The sequence below is a fragment of the Dysidea avara genome, chromosome 4, assembly GCF_963678975.1.
Source record: "Dysidea avara chromosome 4, odDysAvar1.4, whole genome shotgun sequence".
Classification (NCBI taxonomy): Eukaryota; Metazoa; Porifera; class Demospongiae; order Dictyoceratida; family Dysideidae; genus Dysidea; species Dysidea avara.
The window spans coordinates 20,982,258-21,003,827 of NC_089275.1; the positions used below are offsets into that span (position 1 = coordinate 20,982,258).

At 36.2% G+C, this 21,570-nt stretch overlaps 1 protein-coding gene across 2 annotated transcripts; it reads right to left on the reverse strand.

The window, feature by feature from the left end:
- Positions 1 to 7,387: 7,387 nt before the first annotated feature.
- Positions 7,388 to 20,906, reverse strand: LOC136253004 (TNF receptor-associated factor 4-like). 2 transcript variants are annotated; one of them, XM_066045592.1, is made up of 2 exons: positions 20,785 to 20,906; positions 7,388 to 8,887 (listed from the first exon to the last, which is right to left on the reverse strand). In XM_066045592.1, exon 2 carries the CDS (start codon positions 8,871 to 8,873, stop codon positions 7,569 to 7,571), a length of 1,305 nt encoding a protein of 434 aa, XP_065901664.1. In that variant the 5' UTR covers positions 8,874 to 8,887; positions 20,785 to 20,906; the 3' UTR covers positions 7,388 to 7,568. The 2 variants fall into 2 exon arrangements, with proteins under 2 accessions (XP_065901664.1, XP_065901665.1); XM_066045593.1 differs by having other exon boundaries at positions 7,388 to 8,876; positions 20,785 to 20,900.
- Between the last annotated feature and the right edge of the window lie 664 nt (positions 20,907 to 21,570).

Sequence of the window (21,570 nt, forward strand, 5' to 3'; positions counted from 1 at the left end):
TAAAACAGCTATTACAGTAATTGCAGCAATTCATGGAAATTTTTATCTGCCACAAGTTAGTCACACACTTTTTGTGCATGCATGTGTGTGTCTGTGTATGAGGACAGTACTTGTAGGGTGCATTAGATCTGCCAAATCTTTGTTTGAACACATGTATATACTAATATACCACTACATCATATATGCACTACATCACAGTTACTGTTACCATTACCACAGGTTATTGCTTGTTTAAAACTAATACTATACAAGTATGTACTTTGTTGTGCTATATTGTAGTAATACTTGAATACACATAGCTAATTGTTCACTATATATACACACATACTATCTGCCAATGAATATAACAATAACTAAAAGAGCATGTTATAAAGATAATTATCACAAGTGTTTAATGCTAAAAAGGTACTACTGTGATGTTTTCAAGCAGGATGTAGCTAACTTAATCTATTTAAATAAGAGCTTTTTTACAATTATAAAGTGACATCGCGTGCTCCATATTATACTTGTTCTTTGAAAAAGGATCACGTTGGTAGCTACATGTAGCTGCTACATTCATTGTTGCATGCATAAACTAAACACGGTGGGTTGAAAGTAAGTAACTGCATGTGCATCAAATTATTGAAGGGTAACATGCACTGACTAATAAACCAGTATTCATACTTACTGCACCTTAATTGTCACATTGTGCATCTTGTATTTTCTAAGTGCTAATTGTATACCCCATTTTGCCACAACATACAACATAATAATTATTACGCTTTTCAGTTTGCAGCTGTGTGATTTCTAGCACTTAAATACATCATTGCAAATATAATTCAACTTACATACAGTATTTGCATCTAAACACTAAATCCAAAAATCATGTGAGTACATGTGCAGCAGTGAAATTTTTGGCCAGAAAAGCCCAAATGTTCATGATCTCTATGGATTGTACTTATAACTGAAGCTAAAATACTTGAAATATATATAGCTAACATCTAAAATATATTGAAAATGGCAACTAAAACTTCAACTATAGCTTTTTTTCTATTTACCAAGCATGGGGCAAAGTACATTGAAAAGTATTAAGTAAAATACAAGTACTTTTTGAGATTAATTTACTTAAGTGTAAGTACAAGTTCATAGTTATGATACAATGCAAGTACTTTTGATAACATTTAAAATAATAAGTAGAAGTACACATTTAAAGAGAAATTACGATTAAACCACTCTTATCACTTAGTGTTCAAAATATCAAACTCATGATTGTACATGTACATGTGTGTAGTTTCTACAAACATCAACTGTGCAAACCTGGCATGATAAGTGGTATATTCAAAGAGTGAATGCCATTTTTTTTTGCTATGCAGTAGTGTGAAAAATTGATATCGTGATAATATCACGTTGGCTGTCCATGAAATCCAAATACACAAATTGTCACATTTATGAAAATGAACTTGTTAGACTGCAGTTAGCTGTGCTACCAACTTTCACTGGCTATACTTTCAAATATGGAGTGTTTTTACACATTTTGATTTTCTTGGTCAACCAACCCAAAATCAATTGTAGGTATATAGTATCTCAACAGATCTAGAAGTAGAGGGAGTCCTTATTGCACTTTGACCATTAATTCCAATGTCAATATGAAAGGACTTCATTGGACTTCATGTACTTCAAAGTACGTATAAGTACCTCAAGTACCTTAAGTGCATTGCTTAGGAAGTTATTACATTAAATTTTGTATTTATAAGTATAAGTACTCAAAAAGGTGTAGGTACTAGTACCAATGTACTTTGCCCCAAGCCTGCTATTTACAGCTATGACAAAAACTAAAACCAAAAGTTAAATGCATTACTAAAATAGTGGTATAAAAAACGTATTATATTAAAGTATGCTGTACTTTGCAAGCAATTCGCAACAATCACAGTTTAATTTTAGCAGAGAAAATAATTACAACATGCTAATCTGAAAGTACACACAATCATCCTTAACTAACTGATGTGTGGGAGTGATCTTGCAGAGCTTCTTATTGGATATAAACCTACTTCACCCATTGCCTAATCTACTTTCATCAGGAACCCTGTCAGCTATTTTACATGACATATGATCATGATAAGTAAATGAACGTGTGTGATGTTCAGTGTCCCCGATCTGATTCAGTAGCTTAACTTCAAATTTTCCTCTCATTGGCCAGGACAGCTCATCATCATATTGACCCTTCTCAAGAAACAGGAACACTGACATGTGAGTGTATTTAGCATTATCATGGCCTTCAGCATCAACTATACCAAATACATCTTGTATCCTCTAGTGTGGCTGTAGAACGAGTCACTGCACCAGTCATCTCCTTCTTTATATTCTGTGTACTTAGACATTCTTACAATAACAGGACAAGTCATTGACAATGAAGTGATGTGAACAGAACAGCATGCTGATATAATCATCTTGTCCCTAGATGTTGTATTCTCACCAATCAAGTAATGCACCATTTCTTCTAAACAATCAAGCCTGCTCTCAGCAGAGGCTAGTGTGTTTTCTGTCTTGCTTAATTTAGCCTTTGTCATTAGTAAATGTTCCTCCATATGTTCTTCCTCATGTTTCCTCTTGTTCTTGCGCATCATCCTCTCCCCACACCCCATATTGTGGTACTCACACTGGATAACTTCAAGGGTACACTCCTTCCTGTCTGCCTCCATGTCTTCACAAGGGACACTATCCATTTCACACTTGTTGGGACACGGTAGAGGAAGCTACAGTTCTCTCTATGGTCTCCTTCTATGAACCAGTGCTCTCCTGTGATTTGGTAATATTGGCAGTACTAGTCTTGTTGACGACACGGGCATTCGCTTTCGATATGTGTTAAAAAGTATCTAAAAAATTAGCTTTGACAATCACATCTCCTCCCTTGGTTAGTGCATATCACACGGAGACCCTTTACTTCCCTATCAGCTTGCTTGTTGGGAAAAATAGGAAATGTTTCATCTCGATACATTGGACAGGCACTTGTAATGCTAGTATACTTTTTTACATTATCAAGACATGATTTGCAGAAGGTTTGTCCACAACATGCAGTCATGTAAGGGTCTCGACTTGGACAATCGCATCTTTTGCAGACAAGATGATCTGTAGATGTGTCAACAAATGTGTACTCGTATCCACCAATATCAGACATTTTAATTAGCTTACTGCAAAGCAATTAATTAATGTGATAAATTATTGCATAACATATGGCACATTACATTTTAAATACTCAAGTACTCTCATTATTGATTATTTATACAATCTCACCAAGTATACACTTAAGATTATTTATACACTACTTTTTAGTAAAAGAAGAAAATATTAAACAATATTTGTCTAACACAATAAGCATAATGAAGGAATCACTATTTGTTGCCACAGCTATGATTAATAAATAATTAACTGAATGAACTCAATATATTGAGCACTTTATTATAACACTATGTATTGTGAATACAGATCCTGTATCCAGATGTATCCTGGCAAACGATCAACTCAGTTATGGCACATCCAAATATTTATCAGTATGATGGTAGTAGTCATATGGTGTAGGGTGAATCCAGAGGATGTACAGGCTCTCTCCATCATAAACTAGAGTATAGATTGATATACTCTAATAAAACAGCCGAACACGCAAATTTAAACAGCCATTGCATTCAACACTGCATCCAATTACAACCTGGGTATCATTCACACTGTATTGAAGTACAGAAAGCTAATGGGCAAATAGAAGACAACAGTTATAATGTACTTTATAGTGATAAACTGTACACTGAAAAAATTGAGGCAAGTCAGTTTAAATTGTTGTGCAAAGATCAAGATACTAGTCACTACTCTAATAGAACAGTCACAATTTTAATGTCATTAATTCAAAATTATAAGAACATCTTTACCATCACACATGCAGGTTTCATCTCAGATAAAGCTAACAATAAACATGATGTTTATATAGATGCCTTGCAAATCCTACATTTTGTTAAATAGCTTTCAAAAATGGTCCCAAATTCAGAAACCTAGGAAATATCATCATGTTTTTTTTTTTCTTTAAAAGATATTCAACTAGAGTTTTGGAATGTATATGCCCTTCATTCATCCAGCTATACCAACCAAAGTTATACAAATAAATGTTATAACTTGTGTATGCTCTAGTTACATTATTCTCCTCTTAGTGGAATAAACAGCAAAACTTCTTGCCCCCTTACGGTGTCTCCTAAATCCACCAATATACAGCTAGGAAATTATAACAGTGAGGCTGTGATGGCACAATGGCCTCGACCTCACTGTTCTATTTACATTATCTTCATCACTTGCAATGGTGCTGTTTACATGCATGACTGTGGTCATTGTGTTCCTTCATTATACAGTAGATACACACTACTTTATCACAGTCCTCACAATAGTGCTTCAGCATAACCATGCTCACTACACATAGAAACTCTTTGGCCTGTACTGGATTAACAGGAGTATCTTCTTTTGGTCTCAGTTACATGAATGTTACTAGTGAATTATGATCATAAAATTCTTCGCTATACAGTACCTCCAGTGTGATGTCCAGTCTAGTTCATGGAGGATGCATTAATAATGGGTACATTCAAGACAGCAAGTATGTCACAATTGGTCTGGTCAATCAGTCCACACCATAAAAATAACTCTCTAGCTATACTTTATAATAAACAGAGGCTATAATGTTTCTATGCTTTTATGAAGCTTAGAAATGCTGACCTATTATATGTATCCAGACAGAATTTTCAAGCCCTTGGATAAGTGAAGACAATGCACATTAAAATTTTTCTGACAAATATATTTCACGAAACACACACTTCAGCTAACCACACATCTTTATGGTCACAATAGTGACAATTATAATGTGTACAGCTATGACATTCTTCATGGCATTTATTATCACCTTCAATCAGTAGATAAAGGGGTTAATTGAATCAAAGTGCCAAATCAATAATAAGATACAGCAGTGTGCAAAGCACACTCAACATGCAAACTACAATCTCTCTAGGAGGTTTGGGGGCATGCCGCCACTGTTAGTTTTAGCTTTCTTTGACTTAGGGCAATTTTCTGTACTAACTGATCTATTAGGACAACTGACTGTTCTATTAGAGTATCTCATCAGAAAATACTTCAGATGTTGGTATCTGTTGGTATCCCTGATAGGGACCCGCCGATTATGCTGGTATAATTATGAGCATAATAGGTGTCTGAAAGCATTGAGCATAATGCTAGCATAATAGGTAGAATATTTGTGTAATAGTATGAATTCTTGCTTATCAAAATAGCTTTCACAGAAAGATCGATATACTCTAATAGAACAGTCAGTAACTCTAATAGAAAAATCATATAGCTGACTGTTCTATTAGAGTATATCGATCTTTTCTGTGATATGCACTTTGACAAGTAAGTTTGTGCTGCAGCCACTTATTATTTATCCATAAATTGGAAATTATTAGCAGAGCATGAGAACTGAGGCATAAATAATTGGGCATAATTTGAGCATAATGGGTAAGTATTGAGCATAAATTTACGCATAATAGGTAAATTTTTTAGCAGTGCAGCATAGCATAATAGTTAAAATTATGAGCATAATCGGCGGGTCCCTAGTCCCTGATAGTGGGAAAAATTAAACCAGCTGTGCTGTCTGCCTAGTGATGACAAGAATACACTTGGTGTAATGCTCTGTTTTTGTAAATCAATGACCACATCAGTAGCCGGTTACAGTAGGCACCGACATCTGAAAGTATACACCATGGAGATAAGTGCTAGTTATTAAATTCTCCTGATTTCCAACTCAATTTATCATATGTATATACTACTGTTTGCTAGCCTCAATAGATTATAACAAGAGTTCATAGTATAAAAAGAGAAGAGAGTGTCCTTCAGTATAGCCTGTATAAACACCATCTTAAGTAATACAGCGGTAAACTTTTATTACTTTATTATATCATGTCAACACATAACATGTTAAGGAGCATTGACAATATCATCAGTGGACTGCTTATTGAAGCCATAACTACAACAGTCATTGAAACTTAATGCTGAGTACATCCCTGACCAACTAGCACATTGAAAGTGACTATAGGTATTGCATCATAACTTTGAGATTTGTGTTTGTACAAGCTATACTGCAGTAAGACACTCTCCTCTCTTTTTATATTATGAACTCTTGATTATAAGTGTATATATATCTGGATTGTGCACAAAAGTATATAATTATCCCATGATTATTTTAACACAACCCATGTCCACTAAACATAAGAAATCCTCTATATACAATGTATCAGCCGGAAAATATTGACATAATTAAATTAAGAACTTAATGTTTGTGTGTATGTGTATTGCTGTGTGCAGTGTGTTAGAAGAAGTGTTAGCTATACTATTCCCAATATCCTGTGTAAAAACAGCCCAGCTATAAAAAAGGTGAGGTCAAGAATGCACAAGTAACTGTTCATGGAGTGTGACTAAACGACACGATATCAATCTGGCCAAGAAAGTTTACAGCACAGACATCTTCATGCATTCCAAATTTCCCATGCTTGTAATTCACATCATAATCACATCCAGATTTTGTGTGCTTGCAATACGAACAACACTACTGAGATGAATAAACTGCAAGGTTAACACAATTTTATTTAACCACAAAAATTATATAATTGGTTTGCACTTAGCCATCTTTTCAATATGACTAGCTAATAATACAGTGTAAAGAAGAACAGAAGTGGCTAAGCTTGAGTCAAGTATGTTCAAATTTTGCCCGAAATGCTCAGAAATTTCCTGATTTTCAGTATTACCATTATGTTTCACATTTCTATTCTTATCTTGGAACATTTTAATCAGTGAATGCTCTATTAGAATATTTCTTTCACTACAAAGTGACTATTCTATTAGAGAGTAACAACATATTGAGTGCTCTACAGTTTCCACTGACTGTTCTGTTAGGGAGTATTGATCTATTTTCATGGAATTAAGCACCAGTTGTGCTGAACAACTCCAACTTTTAATTGTTTTGAATGTTTTCACAAACAAGTAATTACATGACAAAGTAATAACTGCTATACCCTTACTAGCTATACAAATGCAAATTCAACCTACCCCTTTAAATTCACTCCTGACTTTTTGATACACAAAAGTAAAAGTACTGCTGTTACATATACAGTGGAGGAATGTGTCTGTCGATTTTAAGTTTCAATAATACATGCTATAGTATGTCTTTACATTCGGCAGCTATAAAACAGTTGTTTTTTTTAACACTTAGGTTGAGAATTTGTAAAGTTGGGCCTTTTCTGTAGGCAACTATTACAGAATCCATATGCATACACCAACTGCAGCTTCATAAGTAAATTCCTCTAAGCCATGCAACTCAAAAGTATATGTCTTGTATTGTCACAGAAATACATTAGCAATGTTATTAAGAAGGCAATACACTACTGTACACTATCATATGAAATGGATAAACAAGACTGGGTACACATAAGTGTTATATACTAGCACATAATGTCACATATGCATAAATATTCTATTGTTGAATGTGGTCATGAGGGTAATCATGCATAAAGTGTTTAGACCATGCTAATCTGAAGAAAGACGGCATCGTCTTTTATAAACTGACGTGTAGGAGTAACTTCATATAAGCTCTTATTGGAAATGAACCTACAACGGCCATTGCCAGAGTTCCTTCCATCACTGATGACTCTACCAGCTATTCTATCTGCTGCATTATCACCATAAGTAAATATACGTGTTTGATGCTCATAGTCACTCATCTGGTTAAGCAATTTTACTTCGAATCTTCCCCTCAGTGGCCAGGACAGCTCAGCATCATACTGACCCTTCTTAAGACACAGGTATACAGACATGTGGGTATCTTTGCCAGTGTCATACCCACCAGCAACAACCAGCATAGACATTTGGTAACCTTTGTAGTGGCTGTAAAAAGGGTCGCTGTACCAGTCATCGCCATCTTCTTTATATCTCGTGTACTTTGACATCCTTACTGTAACAGGGCAAGTCATCAACATATCAGAAAGATGAATAGAAGACTGTGCTGATACAATCATTCTGTTCCCAGATAATCCTCCATTTTGACTGATGAAATAGTGCAACATCCCTTCTAAAGCGTCAACCCTGCTATTAGTGCATGCCAATATCTCTTCCGTTTGGCTGTACTTGGTTTTTGTCAGAAGCAAGTGTTCTTGCATGTGCTTTTTATCATGCATCTTTTTATTCTTGCGTATCATCCTCTCCTCGCATCCCATATTGTGGTACTCACACTGAATAACTTCAAGGGGACACTCCTTTCTGTGTGCCTCCATGTCCTCACGGAGAACACAGCCAACCCTACAATTGTTGGGGCAGGGTATAGAAATCTTAGGACAGTTGCCTTGATGATGTCCTTCTATGAAGCAATATTCTGCAGTTACCTTGCAGTATTGGCACTCATGGTCACGATAGGGACATTCACTCATGTGAGCTGACATGTGTTGTCGTTGTAGTGTTTCTCCACATTCATTAGAGCACTCCACCTCCTCAAAGTTGCAGCTACTCTCAAGATGATCAGTGATGTAATTCACTTTTCCCTGCCACTCACATCCTCTCTCCTGGTTTGTGCACTTCACGCTAAGATCTTTAACCTCCCTATCAGCCTGCTTGTTGGGAAATGCTTTAAATTTTTTGCTTTGACATATTGGACAGGTAGTCTTGCGGATATTGTCAAGACAAGATTTACAGAAGTTGTGTCCACAGCACACAGTCATGTAAGGCTCTCGGCTTGGATAATGGCAAATATTGCAGACAAGACGATCTGTTGGAGTGTCAATAAAGGTGTACTCATAGCCACCGATATCACTGGTTGTAGCCATTGTCATCAACTGCAAAAAAACTGTAAGAGAATTCATTTAACAATTGTGCACATTTATACCTTTGGCCAGAGGAGGTTGGAACTACCGTAAGTACTACTTTAAAATATTTTGTATATTAATAAATAGTTTTGTTAGGAATTTACATGCTCACAGAGCCTCAGCAGTCGCAATACAATCCTAGCAAATTAGTGCTTTATGTAAACAATACAATAAAGTAATGTATTTTTTAGCAAAATCCCTAGATTTCAAGGCTAAATATCCATACTCCCTATTTGACATGTATATTTCTAGCACTAACTAGTTATGTACGTTCTTTAATAATGACACACTTTTGTTACGTCATCCACAAATTTCATTTCATCTCAAAAAACTGACTTCTGATCTACTTAATAATTTCGATCCTCCTCTGATCTTACATTTAGTTTTCATAACCTTCCACATTGCTACATACAATTTATTAAGCTTATCTAGTTAATAAAATAACTACCTGTTTGGCATTGGTATTTTGAGTAGATGAGATTAATGATTAAGTTTATTCTTATTTAGTTGTGGTTCAACAACCAAAGGTGGTGGCCAAGAAATAGATGCAATGGTCCTACAGTAGACAAGGTTGTCAACTAAGGACGTTGTTGGATTATCAAGTCACCTCTGTACTCCGACACTGTACAATATCTAAAATTATGTCAGATTGTGCAGGTAAAATGGATTGCATGACGTTTTAAAATTAATTTTACAATTTGCACATATGTGACCAGGCCTGCGAAAATAGGGCATGTGGGCACAAACTATACCCCACCACATAGCATCTCATATCTCAGTACTGAATTAGAATATTTTCATTTTGTAACTTGTATTTTAAAGCCAACTAAATGCTTAATAAGTGCTGAAAGTTTCATGGCAAAACAACAATGGAATACAAAGTTATGACACATCAAATTTTGAAAAGTAGGCAATTTTATGTGCCCACATGCCCTATTTTCGCAGGGTCAGTCACATATTATGCTTTTTTCTGTTATTGTGAACCAATTAAATGCTTTGGTTGCTTAAAAATTATTTTCTGTGATTGTTTTTTATGCTGCTGTTATTCTCTGTGTTGGATTACAAAGGTTGGAAACAATGTATTCCAAGTCTAGGAAATCAAATTTTGTGTTGGATTACGGAATACAGAGGTGTCAGATTACAGAGGTTGCTTTCTATACAGAAGTGTTGATAAATAACATTTTGGTCAGTTTAGAGAGGGTTCTGGATTACACAGATGTTGGATAGAGACTCAGCTGTACTATTATCCTACCCATTACACTAGACCACTAACATTCTTGAAGATTGAAGGAAAGGCAAATCTAGTAATGTGCACGTGTGAACTCACTTGCACGCATGCACGCATGCACGCACACACAGGGCAAAAACACACAAATAGATTTACAATTGTATGATGTCACTTTTAATCAGTGTGTGACATGAATGAAGGGCTGGACACAATCCAACACCTTTTGACCTATGCTATACACATATCAAGCTATTCAGAAATATTTCAAGGCTTCGTAGTATAAATTGTTAATTTTAAATGGAAGTAGGGATCCAAGTAATAAAAGGTAGTGAAACAAGAGATGAATGATGGTATAACAACATAGTTCAGAGGGAAAATCCCTACAATGGCATGCATTTTTGTTCAATGCCAAAGTGGGGATTTACCTTCAGAGCTATGCTGATTCATCTCTTGTTTCACTACTTTATCGCTTAGATCCCTACTTCATTTTGAAATTAATATATTAGTTTGTTTGGTTTTTGTTATAGCATAGAGCTATACACGTGTGACTGTTCTATTAGGATGATTGCTATATAGAGCTTCTCTAGTTAGCTGGGATGTGTGACACTACTTTATAATTTTGTTGTGCTAGCATTATGATGAATACAGCTCAATAATAACGGGGTGTATCATGGTAATAGATTGTTAAGAGATGTGGTCTCAGTGCTTGATCGTTATTGATCAACAAAGATCACATTAATTAATAGGTGTGGCATCAAACCTATCATGAAGCTACAGGTATCTACCAAGTGTAATCGCTTAATAAGTCAGTGGTGTCTAAATATGTTGCTCAAGGAAAGTGTTGATAGGGAAAATTGACACCTTGATACGGCTTCATTGTAACAAGCAATCAGCCCATTTAGCACAGAGGGCACAAACTTGTTGGAACCCCACAAGGCACATCCCACTGGTGAGTTTGTTATTGTAACTTATAGAGCTTTGCATGGGCGAGATCAAAGGGAAAAGTGTAATTTCATAAAGTACACTCTCAGCCAGTCAATAGCTTCATTGACCACAAAGAGTACTTTATTGCACTGCAAAGAGTGCTTTATTCGTTCAATAAAGCACTCTTTGTGGGCAATAAAGCACAGTTGCCCACGTGCTCTAGTGCAGGCTAATAGCCTGCGGGGCTCATGCCAATACAACTAATCACCTAAGCCGGTGAAGGCTGATAGCCTTGCCGCACTGATTGATCAATCACCCCAGCCAATACAATTTCTACCACTGGATTGCTTTTATAGACATACCTAAATGCTTCGATGATGGGTGGGAGAAGGTAACATTGCTGTTACGATTGTTAATGTAAACGGACAAGTCCTGGAGATATCACAGAAATATTTCATCATGTGACTTGCAATAAAATCGATTGTGGGTTGCAAGCAAAACCTGCCAAAATATGCAATGAATGTCTACCATGCTAAACTATGGTAACATACGCATGAGTTACTTTGTTAAACTAGTTTGTGCGTGTTAAAGCTGCTAATAATTCGTGCAACGTGTGTTAATTACAAGTCCTAAAGTGTATGGTGAAGCTACACAACTAGAAAGTTCCATAAATCATTTAAAGCATAGCCTCACTCGTGCTATATGAAAAATAAAGTACTCGGGACTTGGCCTCGATGCTAATAAAGCACTCGGCTTTGCCTCGTGCTTTATTAGCATCTCGGCCGCGTGCCTAGTACTTTATTTTTATATATGGCACCCGTGGCTATGCTTTAACATATATGTAAAATGGTGCCCATGCACTGCTTTGGCCTCCAGCCTTGCGACTGTGGTTGGTCAGGCAGGTGGTACTTAAACATACTGGATTGTGTTGGAGGCTGCAATGAATCTTTATAAACTTTTGACAGTGCTCTTTAAAACAGTCCATTTTGGCATGACAAAAATATGCACCAATAGAAATAATTTCTCACATATGACATCATTTGTGCATGTAATCTAGAAAGCACAAAAGACAATGGCTAGAAAAGTAAGGAACCCTACCAGAAACAATAGTACAAAGAAAACATCAATTTCAACAATTCAAGTATAAGACTTGATGGTTAGATTACTACCACATGTGAAAACGGTTTATTTAGATGATGAAGCAATATACTGCTTGCTAATGGCTACAAGGCCAGAAATCATTTTAAAACTTCACCACAAAGTGCCTACCTCACAAAAGAGCTCTCATTTTAGCTGTTTTAACTCTTCAAGACAACTGGTGCACAAATGATTAGAGGTGTACCGATATAAGAAAACTAAACCAATCCGATATGAGATTTCTCATTTTGAAACTGATCCGATATACCGATATAACTAAATGTAGCTATTTATATTTGAGGAACCACATATTAATGTCATGTTCAACTTTATTTTAACTACTGAAGATAGTCTCAAGATTATTGGATATGCTTGGTTACCCATGGTGGTGTGGCCTCTATTGACAGCTCAGACTATAAGGCACCCACAAATATTTTAAATACATGCCCCTGACAAGATTAGTTAGATTACTCCATATTTTAATGGCTTGCAAGGATGGCTGGTTGTTTTATGCTGTGCTCTTGGTTCATCTTATTGCTGTTCCGCCAGGCTCACCACTATGAGTGTTTGTTGTATGATTGGTAACCTTTGTGACAACAAAACAGTGACTATACATGCACTTAGATGGCTTTGGGTAGCATACTGCTTTTGGACAAGGAAGATAATTACTGTTTCCCATCCTTGTATTAGGGTTTATAATGTGGCTTGATCATTGGACAGTGTCCTCAAGATAGTTCAGTTGTATATCGGTGTATCATATCAGTTTTTAGCAGCAATATCGCCTCCCACCAATATAGTAGAATATTCTATATCGGCCACCGATACAATATGTATCAGTATATCAGTACACCTCTACAAATGATGTTATAATTGACAGGTCATCAATATCGCTGCATATTAACTTCATTAGAGGTCACAGCGCTATTCAATTAATAGAGTGGTTCCAGAAGCTTCTGAAAATCCATATCACTAATTTCTACACCAAAGTATAGAGATCAACAGCTAATCAAAAGTGATGTCAAAATAGATTGGAGGCTATGGAAAACCATTCAAGAAGCCAAAAAGTGCCACTACATACTTTAGCATTGTTGAAAATGGGCAGCTAGCTGCAAAGGAAGTACTGGCTTGCAATCACATCACCTCCCTTGGTGTTTATTACTGTGTTAAAGACTAATTGTCCACAAGAGGCTAATTGCATTACTGTAAGTCTCATTGTGGATGTAAACAAGTGTCCTAGATATTTTAACCAATAAGACACCTGTCATCAGGTCTCATCAAAGTAAACGCTGCATACATTGTCTAATTATGAATGGTGACTGGTTTTTAGCATTGTATATTCTTCATCTAGTCTGCTTGATTTGCCGCATTGAATAGGACCGATCATTTTCCTTAGGGATTTGCATGCTCAAGTTTATTTTCACATAGAATTTATGTTTGACATTTCTTTAAACCATACTATGTATCATTTTATAGTGTAACATCTAACATTTTGGGACCCAGAATTTTTGGCCTTTTCTTAAATAAAGAGGCTTTCCTCTTTCAGAGGTAGAAAATGTATCAGCCAGACCTGTTGGGACCAAAATTTTTGTCCGGAAGTTTTTCTATTGTGTCCTTAATTTGGGGAGTTTGTTAAGAGAGGTTCCTCTGTAATATTCCTTAGCACTTCAAAATGTGAACTGTGTAGTCATACTGTATGTAGGAAATTAAGTTAAATGCTTAAGTGTAACAGCTGATATATCAGTTTTTCTAGCTTTAGGAGTTAAGGATAGACCTTTCCACAACTTCTTTGACAAATTTTACTGATGAACATGGGTAACATGCATACACGTATTACTGTATAGTGGGTTTTTACCACGATGACTTTATTTTCACAAACAGTAGCTAGCCACGGTAATTATATTTGTGTTTATTTTATCTAGTGTTTTCAACTTTTTGAGTCTTCTTGTCCTGTAACTTGATACATATTGTTGTGCACCACGAAATGAAAACAAACTGCATATCCTAGAGAGGGCACATCGTCACGCAGCGACACACATCCCCACAAGTAAGATCTTTATAAACATGATAGTCATGTACATAACTGCTTAACAACGCTTCCAATGCGTTTCTAGTAATTGAAATAGTAAAATCAGCAGATTTTATTTTCGCAGATAGCTGTGTTCGCGGAAATTTGTGTCGCATTTTTAAGATTCATGATAAATTATAGTCGCAGTAAAACCCGCTATACGGTATCTCCATGACTCTTAACAGTAGTGCTATCCAACAGTATGGTAGGTAGGGATCCCCAATAAAATGATGCATGCCGCCTAAAATGCTACCTTTAAAATCATCCTAGAAACATCTTAGGTGATGAAAATCACCTTTATGGAATAATAGTCTATCTAACATCAAATAAAACATAAAAAAAAAGAAAACTCTTACAGGCGGCCAGATATAGAATTTTAAAAGAAAATTCTGAAACTCTAATTTTCATCTAACTGCCTGCCTGTGCACAGAAAGAGAAGCTGGAAAACATGGTTTTGCATTTAAAAGGAGGCCATCCCACAGAAGCCACAAACTTAATTGCATACCTTGGTTACTTAGGAATTAAACCATAGTAGCAGATGCTGAATCTAGCCACTATTTCAGTCTGTGGCCTTCACCATAATATACATTTCGTACACCTAGATATCCATGCAGGCATTAGATATTCACATTCACTGCCATTACTACATCCAGGCTTGGGGTTAAATACTTTGAAAAGTATTTAAATACAATACTCTGAAAGTATGAAATACAAAAATAACTTTTACCCAGGATGTATTTGAAATACAAATACTTTACAATTGGAGTATATAGACTTCTTGCTATTCTTAGATGATATTATTGAACTAAGGTTTGAATACTCGTACCAAGAGTTCATAATACACAGTAGAGAGGGAGGGAGAGTGTCCAATGCTGTATCTCCCCTCTCTATATTATGACCTCTTGCTAGTACTTATATACTATTCAACTTCAAAGAAAAGTAAGTTCTTCATAACTCTTCCCATTTAAAGAAATTGAAAGAAAATAATTAGGATTTGATATATTTTACAGACTAAGGTGTCAATAAGTGAAAGAGATCATCTTCCAACCAAACAATTTTACAGATTAGGTCATACAGATTCTTTTCCAAGCAAAAGTATTTGAGGTATTTGCAGAAAGTATTTAAGTTTTTACATGAAGTATTTAAGTACAAATACAAATACATGTTGTTTCAATACAAATACTCAAAAATAGTATTAAATACAGCTAAATACAAATACTCGTGTATTTGACCCCAAGCCTGACTACATCTCTAAAGCCTCAAGTAGAACTTAATAAAACATCACAGTGACATGACATCTGCTCATTACATCCTTCCTAGTACCACTGGGTTACCATTCCAGTTGCCATATCATGTACCACGGTAGTGGTACATAATAGGGATCAGGCAGAAATTTTTCAAAACACTCTAATAGAACGCACGCCAAAAGCAGCCTTCCGGGCTTTAGATTTTATTTCTAAAACATTCTAGACCTTTCTTTTGTGTTTACAACACTAGCCAACAAGTATTAAAAGTAAGGGAAATGGTTTTAGGTGTTTTTTAAAATTTTGAAAATGGTTAGATTCTCCATCTTCTTCTTTCTTTCTTCTTTCTTCTTTCTTTCTTGTTTCGCGCGCCTACAGCTCGTAGGAAGTAGATATCAGCCCTAAAAACGTATGGCGTATTTAAAAAACATTCGTACCCAGGTCTGTGTGGTATTAAAATCTTCCCTCTCTAATGCGATTGCGAGATATAGAGCAAGAATCACTCTTCGAGACGCCATTCGATCGAGAAGCCATACAGATGATAATATAGAATTGTTTAAAATTCCATTGCTTTAGCTCACAGGACTAAAATGCATCAAGTTGTATCACACTAAACATTAAACATAACTATTGCTCACTGAAACTCGGGTTTTAGACTTCCTTCATTACGAGACAGTGAAGGGGGTGTGGCCCGCACCTCGTCACTTAAACTATTACTGTACGCCTTTCGTGTATACTTTCTATTATATTCTTCAGCTGTTTACCAGCTAAGAGTCGACATAACAAGGCTTGTAAGTTATTGGAACACACTGGTAAATTTCGAATTGAAAAGGGGTGTGTCCCTTCCGTACGCGATTGAAAAATAAAAAGCGGGATGCTCCGTATACTCAGCACTTTAAGTGGAGTCGACCACGTTTTGTCAAGCATGTGTTTTACTCGTGTTGAGATTTCGCACCCCTTCGTTGCAGTAAACGGTCACACTAGTGGATTTATCTACTCGTCAAAGGAAAGTGGTATTGTTTACTGTATTGTTAACTGTATTGTTAACTAATTGTTTATTAAACTTATTTATGTAATTGTTTATTGCCAGTTGATATTACAATGGGTTTCTTTATTAAACAATCATGTACTGTTGAACGTATATTTAAGAAGTAGTCCATGTGCATGGACATGAAAAAAATCATGAAACTAGTGGGGCAAAAAAATTATTAATTTTCAACAAGTAGAATAGGGATCAAAGATTTGATTTTGAAAAAAACTGCGTAAACAAGAAGTAATAGGGATGATAATTCACAAAATTCTATGCATCATCAGTTCAAAGCAAGTTATTTGTATAGTGTACACTCAATTTGCGATTCCTATTTCAACTTGTGGTTAAATTTTGTTAAAATGTTGAAATAGGAAACGCAAATTGAGTGTACACTATACAAATAACTTGCTTTGAACTGATGATGCATAGAATTTTGTGAATTATCATCCCTATTACTTCTTGTTTACGCAGTTTTTTTCAAAATCAAATCTTTGATCCCTATTCTACTTGTTGAAAATTAATAATTTTTTTGCCCCACTAGTATATATATATATATATCCACTTCTTCTACCTATCCACAAGAAAAAGTGATTGACTTGAAACCACTCCAAGAAAATTCATTGTTTCTTCCCGCTCACATGCAAATTCTCTTCCACATGCATGGTTTTATTCATTAGGCCCCTATTTGGTGATTATTAATTTCATCCAGCCTTTCTAATTATTATGATGCGGGCGGGAGGGTATTACCATTAGGCCATTATTTTATAATATTAACACACTGATGTATAGACTTTGTCTAAATTGTTTTTCTTTCTTACTACAAACATTTCCTTCACCAGCTGATTCTACTCTTCGTGATCGCAAACTGTTTTTCGACAGTCAACTGAAAGCCCACTGCTTTGATAAAGTCAATAGAACATGATTGCAACAAGGTGGATCCACTGCAGCAATTTGATAAGGAAAGCAACAGTTCTCCTGGCGATACATACTGCATTGTAGCATTCATCAACAAAAAAATATAACAATTTGGTATCATGTGTACTTCTAAGCATGCACAGAGTAAATAATGGCTTACCATGCGGTAGCCTCAGAAGGATGTGGGCGGTGGATGAGAAACTAATAATCACCAAAATAGGTAGTGTCTAATCACTGGACTGGCATTTTTTTGGTTTTACATGTTTTTAAGGGTGGGATTACTGTACATTTGGGTGGCTTGTACAACATTTCAGCACTGAGTGGTATTTTAATCTTACAAAGTAGCTGTGATAAGCCAATTAAATGCATTTATATTCACTGCTACTCTACTGTATGGTAGGGGTAGTACTAAAAGCCGGAACGGAACGGGAGGAGCGCCAAGTTAATGAATCGTTTTTGCAGATTGTACACCGTTTCTTACCATTACGTAGTGACTCTAATTGTGCTGAAGTTAGTTTTCTTCTACTTGTAGGCATGCTAGAAATCGCTTGCTCGAGGTTTCTATTTAATGCCCACTGCACGAAAGCGTTTTGTAATCACATACGCTGAAAAACTATCATTTAACCTGCTACACTATTTTGTAAGCACTGTAAGCATATGATTCACAGCCACTAACATGCACCGTGGTTAACTCTCGTAAATTATTTCCCATGCTGGCAGACTTCAGAAAACCATCCTCGCTGTTACTAAAGAGTTGGACACGACTATAACATGAACATACTACAGTAGTTTACCTTTTACAATGATAAGGAAGCAATTCTACATCAAGATTAAATAGAATTTGATGGATTGGTAAGAGCACAACATGCCACGTGGCGGGCATTAAATAGAAACTTCGAGAGCGCGATTTCTAGCTTGCATATAAGTAGCAGGAAATGAACTCTAGCACAATTCTAGTCACTGTGTGGCAGTTGGAAACGATGCAAAATTTGTCTCAAACGATTTTTCTATTTGGCGCGCACCCTAATTGGTTCCGTTCCATTCCGGCTTTTAGCACTACCCATATGGCAGTTATGTATACCCAAAAATGTTTCTCTCACTACATGGTTATTGCATGTGATACAACTTTCTATAACATACATGGTGTAGTGTGTGTGTGTGTGTGTAGTGTGGTGTGAAGGGGGGGGGTGAACACACAAACTAGATCCCATTGCATAACTGGTTATTACTAGAATGAAATGTCTGCGTTCTGCAAATTGTGCTACAATACCACCAAAATAGGGGTGTCTGGATTCAGTGGAATGGTGGACTGGAATGGTGGAATGGAACGGTACTTTGGTAATTTCAATTGGTGGTCACCTCTTTATAAAGACCACCTTCTAACAAAGACCACCTTTTTATAAAGACCGTTTTAACTTTAATGTTGAAGATGCTGCTATCTTGTTGTTTTAGAGTGTATCCCCATAGAATGGTCTTATTGATCAGTTGTGCACCACATGCCTAGAAAAATCAGAGTGATATCTGATTTGTAATACAGCAATATACCCCATGCAAAAACAGTTTGGCTGTATAAAGTGACATCCCCATCAAACTAAAAGTAACTGACAACTAAAGGAGCTATTATTAGGGTGAGGCCAAGAAATACTGACAAATAACTTGCTATAATTTGTAAAAACGTGGACCATCATCATTCACTCATACAGTCTTGCTGCATTCCTAATTAATTCCCTGTAACTCTAATTGGCTAGTAATTTATTATTAGCACTTTACAGTGACCAGCACTGAAGGTCTGACAGCAACATGTGCTGCAGCCTTACGATTACCTAACCTAATTCAAAGACTTAGAACTAGTTGCCTTTTTTCTCCTCTACAACACCGGACTATTGAGAAAAGTACCAATTTACTAGCCAATTAGATTTACAGGGAATTAATACAGTCAGACTGCACAAGTCACCAAGATTATTGTAAACTATACTTAGTTGCCAGAATATATTGACATTCATTTCTAGATAATAGCTCCTTTAGTTGCCAGTTGCTTTTAGTTTCGTGGACACATATTTTTTTTGTATAGCCAAGCTGTTTTTTGTATGGGGTATATAGCTATTACTGTATTGTATCATAAATCAGATATCACTGGCTTTTCTAGGGGACATAACATGTGGCATACAATTCATCAATAAGACTGTCTTATAGGGCTCTAAAAACAACAATTCAGATATTAAGGGTGCTCTGTACAGTCCGCTTATATGGCTTCCCATGAAATTTAATTTGTTCTATAACTTACAAATGGTTTTAGCAAATGTTCTGTACTTTTTTACTGGATATAAGCTAACACTAGTACACAGTTTAGTCCAAACCCAACTGTTCAATTTGCTTTAGAACATGAGTTACAGTTTTTCCCTTTATACTAAAACTAGTCCTACAGTTTACGCACAAGAGCCTTGATACTTTTATGATACACTATGCTAAACACCACAAACCATTGTGCGTTTTTATTTTTGTCTTTTAGCTTCTCATTCATCACATATTTATCTTTCGGGTTGACACTCCCAGAAATCCTTTTCTTTACTTCCATGTTATTCATCATCTGAACTTGCTATTTAAAAATGGCAAACACTCTTCTTTGGCAAAATTACTAAAGTAACTTGTGTGAAAATTTCATGTCCATTGGATTAAAAATGATGGAGTAGTTCTAATTTAAGTGAGAGGGTGTAGAATAGCAAGATGCGTGCACTTGTTGCTATGGGATACCTAATTTATGGGTACTAAAATGTGTCAACATGTCACAGACTAATTAAGTGACCATAATGTTTTTTTTTAGTGCAAAACAGACTATGTCTTGGGAAGCCTTGTACGAACTGTATAAAATGGTCTTTGTAAAGAGGTGGTCTTTTAAAAGAGGTGACCACTAATTGAAATTACCTAAGTACTATTCCATTCCATTCCACTGAATCCAGACACCCCCAAAATAGGGGCCTCATGCAGTAAACTGAATATTTTATTCACTATTTATCACGTGAATGTGTAGCAGTTGTACATAGGAACTATTTCTAGCAATAACTCAGTCACAACCCATGGAGCTTTTACTGTATGATTTCATGCCCTTCATAAGTTTATGAACTGCCGGCCGCACGCATTCAGTTTTGAGATTTATGACATATGGGAAACAATGAATTCTCTTGGAGTGGCCTAACTAAGGTACGTTGTCTCGACCCATTTAGCCTTTTGGAACACGATGAAAAAAAATCTTTGGATGCCCGAGACTAGCATTCGGCATCTTTGCACAGAAATTACAAAAGGGAAAAAAAAAAGAAAACTATTAAAATCATTCTCACAAATGTATCCTTGGACTTGATGAGTAGACTAGTTGAACACTGGCAAAGATAAGTCTGCTGGAGCTCGTCTATAGTCGCGCCTCCGATTCCACCACCTGGCTCGCCACCTGGTCTTCCACGTGAACAGCTGCATGGTCTACTTGAAGGGGCGGGCGCGCTTAGTAACCCTCCCTTTTTGATTAGTTTGGCGGCACTCGCTTTTAATTCCTGCGGTTGTGACCAGACCCTTTTACAGTGAGCGCCGCCCAACCAATCAAAAAGCGAGCGGCGTAAAACAGGATCGGCAACGCCAGACTAAGCACAAGTCCGCCTGAGACAGGCTGTTTTACATGTAAAAGCAGCCAGAATACCAATTAATCCCTTACGAAAATCCGATTAATTTAAAGTTATAACAGCGTTGTTTTTTTGATAATTAAACTTTATAGCTAGCATGCGTAGGCAGGGACGGATCCAGGGGGCTTTGGGAACTGAAGCCCCCCTCCCCCCTTCACTTTTAGGCTTTACTCGATCAATATGCTGAGTATTATAATGAAATTGTCTTAGCGTAATTATAATCTTCCATCAATGCATTTAGATATTCCGCCTTCTACGTGAACACACCATTTGTTTGGAACTCAATCCCATATGAAATTTAGTGACCCTTTTTTTGTCTAAGTTTACACCATACTACTACTTATTATCTAACTATATACTTATTACTACATATGAAATCAGTTTTGTCCTTACCATCACGCTTTAGATCACGGCTCCAATGTTACTTGTTTGGCTAACTGATGTCTCTCACTT